This window comes from Anomaloglossus baeobatrachus, unplaced genomic scaffold (genome assembly GCF_048569485.1).
Source record: "Anomaloglossus baeobatrachus isolate aAnoBae1 unplaced genomic scaffold, aAnoBae1.hap1 Scaffold_315, whole genome shotgun sequence".
NCBI classification, from domain to species: Eukaryota; Metazoa; Chordata; class Amphibia; order Anura; family Aromobatidae; genus Anomaloglossus; species Anomaloglossus baeobatrachus.
This window is the reverse complement of record NW_027442554.1, coordinates 116,632-124,957: the sequence shown is the minus strand read 5'-3', so window position 1 is coordinate 124,957 and position 8,326 is coordinate 116,632. Positions and strand designations below refer to the sequence as shown.

The window sequence follows — 8,326 nt, the reverse complement described above, 5'->3', positions numbered from 1 at the left end:
TTATGGTACATCATGATGGCTTCTCCCGTGTGACTCATCTGATAACAGGATCTGATTAATGATAAAAAACATTTGGCAAATTCTGAAAGTAAGAATAGCTGCTCCGCTCTGTTGGATTTCTGATGGTCGGAAAGACTTCATTTACCAGTTAAACATTTCAATTATTCACAACTTGAAAAATGTTCCTTCCCTGTGCGGCTTCTTCACATGTTTAACAAGATATGATTTCTGAGAATAACATTTTCCAAATTCAGAACATTAAAATGGTTTATTTTGTGTGATTTTTTTGATGGTAAACAAGACCTGATTTCCTAGTAAAACATTTACCACATTCTGAGCATGAAAATGTCTTCTCTCCTGTGTGAGATCTTTGATGCCTAACAAGATCTGATTTCTGAATAAAACATTTCCCACACTCTGAACATGAAAATGGCTTTTCCCCGGTGTGAGATCTTTGATGCACAACAAGTTTTGATTTCTGAATAAAACATTTCCGACACTCTGAACATGAAAATGGCTTCTCCCCTGTGTGAGATCTTTGATGCCAGACAAGATCTGATTTCCGAATGAAACATTTCCCACACTCTACACATGAAAATGGTTTCTCCCCTTTGTGATTTTTCTGATGTCTAACAAGGTGTGATTTCCGAATAAAACATTTTCCACATTCTGAACATGAAAACTGCTTCTTCCCAGTATGATATTTTTGATGCGTAACAAGATTTGATTTCTGACTAAAACATTTCCCGCACTCGGAACATGAAAATGGCTTCTCCCCTGTATGAGATCTTTGATGGTTAACAAGATGTGATTTCCTGGTAAAACATTTCCCACATTTTGAACATGAAAATGTTTTCTCCCCTGTAGGAACCGTTTCTTGTTCTACATCCCTTCTGTAACTTTTATTTTGCTTAAAATTCTGTGATAAATCGGAATTTTGGACTAGCTTGAAAAGATCAGATGATAGAACTTTCCGAGGAAGGACTGGAGGTATATCTGGGACAACAGCATGATCTTCATATGTATCATGTGTGATACTTTCATCATCTGTTTTACATTCTGAAGATATTAGATGTCCACCTGAACTTCCAATACAGTCATCTGCTAAAAATAAACACAATGTTACTAGTTTTTAATGATATTATCTTGAAAGTACATTTATTTTTTTATACCATAACATCAGAAATTAAATTAGGGAAAAATTCATTCTTAATCTGTTTTCCAATTTTGAGATGTAAGAGTTACATTTTCGTTAATTCAGACCTCTCAATCCTTTCTCCAAGATATCTCTCCAGTAGCACCAATTCTCTGGAATGTGCTACAGTAAATAATCTGACTGATTGTCACAATGTGACTGCAGAATAACAAAGGACAGTGGGCTCCTATACTGTCCCTCACGCTAGGAGACCCTAGGCTATCCCTAATCTCTGGATTACCCCTGAAAGTGGAGATGCCCTTGTCAGTGATCTCCCAGGGAAGGAAAGTGAAGGAGTATGATGGAAATACAGATTAAGACAGATGGGAAAACTAAAACTCAGGCACACTGCAAACTCACAGAAATAAACAGTGAGAAACATAGGCTGCTTTCACACTACGTTTTTTTAACATGCGTCATGGACGTTTTTTTAATGCAAAAACGGATCCAGTGCAAATGCGTTTTCATTTCAATGCATTTACAATGGACTCGCGTCAACATGCGTTCACATACGTTTGCGTGCGTTATAGTGAGAATCCAGTGACTTGCAGTTTTTTTTAACTTTTTTCAAAAAAGCTACTTGTAGCGTTTTTGAGCTGCGTCCAAATACTGCAAATCACTGGATCCTGACTATACTGCACGCAAACGTATGTGAACGCTGGCATGCTGATAGACAGGATCCTGTTTGCTCTACTGAGCATGCCCAGAAACCAGCCTGGCGTGATCAGTCTCTCTCCCCCCTCCCTCTCTCCCCCTCCCTCTCTGTCTCTCCCCCCTCTCTCTCTCCCCCGCCCGAGAGCGGCGGACGCTCGTAACCAAGGTAAATATCGGGTATCCAAGCAAAGTGCTTCGCTTAGTTACCCGATGTTTACCTTGGTTACGTGTGCAGGGAGTAGGCAGCCCGGCTTCTAGCAGCTGCGGACGCTCGTAACCAAGGTAAATATTGGGTATCCAAGCAAAGCACTTCGCTTAGTTACCCGATATTTACCTTGGTTACCAGCGTCCGCAGCTGTCAGATGCCGGCTCCCAGTCTATCACGTTCAGTTCCCCTCACTCCCGATCACATGACTTCAAAGCCCGCCCATTAACTTCAAGTGACAGGATCCTGCAAAATAACACATGCGTTTGCATGCGTTTTTCTTTGTAAAAACAGGATCCACTTTTACAGAAAAAAAGTTCATGACGCATGTTAAAAAACGTAGTGTGATAGCAGCCTTAAGGGTGCTTTACACGCTGCGACATCGCTACCGATATATCGTCGGGGTCACGTCGTTAGTGACGCACATCCATCGCTAGTAGCAACATCACAGCGTGACACAAATGAGTGACGATCAATGAGCACAAAAACGTGAAAAATCGTTACTCGTTGACACGTCGTTCATTTCCTTAATATCGCTGCTGCCACGGGTACGATGTTGTTCGTCGTTCCTGCGGCATCACACATCGCTATGTGTGACACCACTGGAACAACGAACATTTCCTTACCTGCGTCCACCGGCAATGTGGAAGGAAGGATGTGGGCGGGATGTTACGTCCCGCTCATCTCAGCCCCTCCGCTTCTATTGGCCGGCCGCTTAGTGACGCCGCAGTGACGTCGCTATGACGCCGAACGCACTTCCCCCTTGAGGGAGGTATTGTTCCGCAGTCACAGCGACGTCTCTGACAAGGTATGTGCGTGTGATACTGTCGTAGCGATAATGTTGGGAGTTGGGGCTGGGGAGTGTGTGGCTCCCTGTTTGTGGCAGGTTGGGTCGCAGACGGTGGTCTGGGACCGGAGGAGTCGGAGACCCAGTCGCAGGGTATTGAGGCTGGGTGTCTAGACATGGTCTCGGAGGACAGGAAGCATTAAGAGTCTAAAAACTGGTCTGGGTCCGAAAGCACGGCGGGGTACAGGACCCTAGGTCGGGGGGTATCTTCAGGCAACCCGGCAATTAACCTGTGGAGGATAGTGATTTTATGGACTCAGAGATCAGGGGCACTAGAGCAACGAGGGGGATAGGGCTTTCCAAACCAAGCAGCCCACAGAAATCCCACGCGTGAGCCTTTGAGAGCACAGCTCCACTACCCAAAAAGGAGGGAGCAGGGCCCGCACAGCTTTATGCATACGGGCCACCAGAACACTTTAAATTTGTGCAAGGAGGCAGGCTCTGGATCACCCGGCAATACTACAGGGGGCGGACATCCGGACGGGCTCCTCCAAGAGGGCAGCGGCACCCAGAGACTTGGTTTACCTTGTTGTCAGAGTCTGCTTTGCGGTCGCACCATCACCGATGCTGCCTGAGTGAGTACATGGTCGTCCCCTGCTTCCGACTGGCCCTGCGCACCCCCGCTCCACCATTATCCAGAGTCCCGGGGCCTTCCCTACACGTGGAGGGAACGTCATCAGGCTGCTCCACTCCATCTACCCCAGTCACTCCCATCAGCAGCGGCAGTACTCCCTTACCGCAAACAACGGGTGGCGTCAAGAACTCTTACCCCCTGTAAATAGTCCCCCCCTTCACATTGAAGTGGCCGCAAGCCCCCGGGTCCTGAGACCCTCAAGCCACAGCAGCGACCCCAGATCCGAGCGGTTCGCAGGGGCGGTACACAAACAGCGGAAGAAGCAGAAGGAAAGAAAATACAGCTGAAAAAATCCCACAGCAAAACGCCTTAAAAGGTAAACAGAAAATTAGTGCAGAAAGTACATGAGTAGATATCTCTTACTGGATAGAACTGGAGGAAACACATCCTGAGGAACATCGGGATCTTCTTGTTTACAGTCCTGTGGGAGAAGAGGACGGGGACATCTCTCTGGTGTTGTCCTCTTACTGGATAGAACTGGAGGAGACACATACAGGGACTGAATTCATTCCTTACACATAGATAATTATAGGCCGTGTGTATTTAGTCCTGTCTATTACCTGGTGATGTGAGGGGCTGGGGATCCTCCATCATGACGTCCTAGTACAGATCTTTGTGTCCTTCTAAATACTCCCACTCCTCCATGGAGAAATAGACGGTGACATCCTGACACCTTATAGGAACCTGACACATACAATGATACCGTCACCCCCGATCCCTTCATAGCGTTAAGGGGGCTTTACACGCTGCGTGTGACACCGATGAGCGATTTTGCATCGTTGCAAAAACGTGCATAATCGCTCATCGATGAAATTGGGGTCCATTCTCGATTATCGTTACTGCAGCAGTAACGATGTAGTTCGTTGCTCCTGCGGCAGCACACATCGCTATGTGTGATGCCGCAGGAACGAGGAAGCTCTCCTTACCTGCCTCCCGGCCGCTATGCAGAAGGAAGGAGGTGGGCGGGATGTTACGTCCCGCTCAGATCCGCCCCTCCGCTGCTATTGGGCGGCCGCTCAGTGACATCGCTGTGACGCCGCACGGACCGCCCCCTTAGAAAGGAGGTGGTTCGCCAGTCACAGCGACGTCCCCGGGCAGGTAAGTATGTGTGACGGGTCTGGGCGATGTTGTGCGGCACGGGCAGCGATTTGCCCGTGTCGCGCAACAGATGGGGGCGGGTACCCACACTAGCGATATCGGGACCGATATCGCAGTGTGTAAAGTAGCCTTTACTGTATAATGTCCCAGCATTCCTAGCAGTGTCACCTCTCCAGTCAGCAGCTCAATCATCTTGTAGGTGAGTTCGAGGATCTTCTGGTCACTGATGTCCTCATGTATCGGGGGATGAGGTGGAGGCCCCGTGATTGGGCTCAGGGGTCTTCTCCATCCCTCAGACACAGGGGCCTGACAGCGCTCACTAGAGGTCTTCTTCACTACTGTGTAATCCTGGTTATGGAGAGACACAGTAATAAATCTCACTCCAGACATTTCCAGAGTCCTCACCTCTCCAGTTCTGTCCATCTGTTATTCCCATAGATAAGAATGATGTAATGTGACGTCATCAGAATCTCTCACCTCTCCAGTAAGCCGGAAGAGGATCTCTAGGGTGAGGTGTAATATCCTCTCCGCCATCTTGTCCCTGGCCATATCCATCCTTCACGGGGCAATCAGGAGAATTCTCTTCTATAGAAGATCTCCACTGAGAGGATCTGATATTGTAGGGACCTGAATGTGGAGAAGGTGACGATGTAACACTATAAAAAAAATCAGCTATAATAATTCAATTACTGGAGATAATAAGGGGAAACGTATAACGAGAACATTCTGGGGGAACATTATACTGTGTGGGGGCAGAAAGGGGCCGAGGACCAAGGGAAGAAAGGGGCCGAGGACCGAGGGCAGAAAGGGGCCGGGTACCGAGGGCAGAAAGGGGCCGAGGACCGAGGGCAGAAAGGGGCCGAGGACCGAGGGCAGACGGGTTTCCTCACTTCCGGCCTCTCATAGTTGGGGTGTTTGTATCTATCAGAGGAAAAGGAACAAAAACCTCATGATTCATAGAAATCAGCAAGAGAAAAACACCAAGAAAGTCTCAGAGCTGAAGGGGTTAATGCCGCCTGCCCCAGTAATGGGGAATCTCCACACACCTCCACCTGCAGAGCTGCACACTAGATATATGGCTGCTCTGTGCTTACAGGACCTGTGATGATGTCACATGGAGGGGAGGAGTCAGGGGTCACATGGTCAGCTCCTCAGTGTATGCAGGGCTCTGCTGTGCTGGGTGTCATGGTGCTGGATGAGGGGAGGTTATGTCAGGGGGTCACAGTGAGGTAATGGAGGCTGTATGTAGACAGGACACATCCTGGAAGCCGTGGACGGACATGGAGCAGATATCCTGGAAATCCAGGGATGAGCAGTGAAGTCTGAGGGGGCAGTGGCCACAGCTGTTTCTAGATTGTTCCAGAACTATTTACCTCGGCCACAGTAAGCGAGGGTCACTGAGCTAGTGAGGGGCAGTAAAGTCTGAGGGGGCCGGGAAGTGCATAGTATAAGCACAATATCATAGTGTGACACAAGAGCAGTTTGGAGTTTTCCTTACAAGTTGTCCATTGTTTTTTCTTTGTTTTTTGCTTTTATCTGTCCTGTTCATCCCCATTTAATAGCGGCTCCATGGACAATGCTACCAGGTGTGTGTCTTGTCAGGTGTATGCCTGCCTTGAGCAGCCGTTGGAGGGTGAATATGTCTGCACTCGATGTCAGCGTGTTACATATTTGGAAGCCCAGGTAACTGATCTAAATATGCAGCTCACAACACTCAGGAGCATTGCAAACCTGGAGAGGAGTTTAGAGCTCACTGAGCGGCTCTGGCTGGGGCCAGTGCTATGGAGGAGGGTGGAGGAGGGGAAGGTCAGGACCCAGAGGTAGGTAGCTGGGTAACAGAAGAAGAAGTAGGGGGAAAAGTGTCAGAGAGCCCAGTCCTGATCTGGCACAACCTAGTAAATATGCCTGTGTGGCTGATATTAGGAATGAAGGGCCAGGACTACAGCAGGACGTTGCTACTAGTAACCAGGAAAACGACTGCTGTAGGAAGGAGGGAAATAGGAGTGCAGCAAAAGCCAGATGGATGGTGGTGGTAGAGGACTCTATGACTAGGTGGACAGACAAGGTCATTTGTCGTCGAGACCGTGAATGCCAAACAGTGTGTTTTCTGCCGGGTGCTCGGGTTCGGCATATTGTGGATCGGATAGACAGATTGCTGGGTGGGACTGGGGAAAACCCAGCGGTCATGGTGCACATTGGTACTAATGACAAAGTTAGAGGCAGGTGGAAGGTCCTTAAAAATGATTAGAGGGAACTAAGAGAGAAGCTGAAGTCCAGGACCTCCAAGGTGGTGTTTTCAGAAATACTACCAGTGCTATGAGCGTCACTAGAAAGACAATGGGAGCTTAGGGAGATAAATACGTGACTTAGAAATTGGTGCAGGAAGGAAGGGTTTGGGTTCATGGAGAACTGGGCCGACTTCTCAGTCATCTACAGGCTCTACGGTATGGACGGGCTGCACCTCAATGGGGATGGTGCAGCTGTGATGGGGGAGAAGATGGTCAGAAGAATGCAGGAGCTTTTAAACTAGGATTTAGGGGGAGGAAGGTAGGGAGGGTAGTGGAGCAAATAAGGGGATAGAGCAGATAGAGACAGTGAGACAGTAGGGGTCAATGAAGGTTGGGAGGCTGGGATATGCAAGGAAAGTAGGGAGGCAAGGAGTAAGTAATGTGTTAATACTATTAAATGTCTACTGGCAAATGCAAGAAGTCTTGCAAAAAAAATGAATCAATTGGAGACTGATGTCAAACAAGGATTATGATGTGGTGGGCATTACAGAAACCGGATGAGAGCCATGACTGGGTGACAAAAATAGAGGGTTATACTACATTCATGAAATACAGGAAAGACAAAAAAGGTGGAGGAGTGTGTATATTTATCAAATCTAACCTAAGACCTGTGCTCAATAACGACATTGGGGGGAGCTGCAACAATGTAGAGTCATTATGGGTAAATGTACATGGGGAGGGGAATAATGGAAAGCTACTAATTAGAGTTTGCTATAAGCCACCTAACATACCTGAACAGGTAGTGGGTGAAATGCTGCAACAAATTGAAAAGGCATCAAATAATAATAATAATCAGGTCCTTATTATGCAGGATTTCAACTCTGCAGACATTCAGTGGGACATAGAATCTTCTGGTTGTGCTAAAAGCTGTAAGTTCTTATCTACAATTCAAGACAATTTCCTCTCTCAGATGGTAGATGAACCGACAAAGGGAGATAATTTGCTAGATCTGGTCCTGTCAAATAGACCAGATATAATTTCAGATCTACAGGTCCGGGAGCACTTGGGCACCAGCGATCATAATATGGTAAGCTTCAAAGTAATATTCAATAGAGCATTTGAAAGGGGTAATGCTAAAGCCTAAAATTTTAGGAAAGCTGATTTCAACAAATTAAAGGAAAAGCTTAAGTGTGGTAATAAAATGTCCAGGAATAAAAAGAAACCACTATGGATAAATAAGACTGTACAAAGTATAATAAAACAAAAACAAATAGTGTTTAAAATCTTGAAGGCCGCGAATACAGAAATATAATTTTAGGAGTATAAGGATCTCAATAAGAAATGTAAAAAAGAAATCAAGCAAGCAAAATTAGCTACTGAAACAAAAATCGACAAGGGCATTAAAATAAATCCGACATTTTCTATAAATACATTAATGCCAAAAGGAAAACAAAGGATGGTATGT

At 46.7% G+C, this 8,326-nt stretch overlaps 1 protein-coding gene across 1 annotated transcript; it reads right to left on the bottom strand.

The window, feature by feature from the left end:
• Window positions 1-249: 249 nt before the first annotated feature.
• LOC142269196 (uncharacterized) lies at window positions 250-4,055 on the bottom strand. Its single transcript, XM_075332384.1, has 3 exons — window positions 4,052-4,055; window positions 3,899-4,012; window positions 250-1,104 (listed from the first exon to the last, which is right to left on the bottom strand). Exons 1-3 carry the CDS (start codon window positions 4,053-4,055, stop codon window positions 269-271), a joined length of 954 nt encoding a protein of 317 aa, XP_075188499.1. The 3' UTR covers window positions 250-268.
• Between the last annotated feature and the right edge of the window lie 4,271 nt (window positions 4,056-8,326).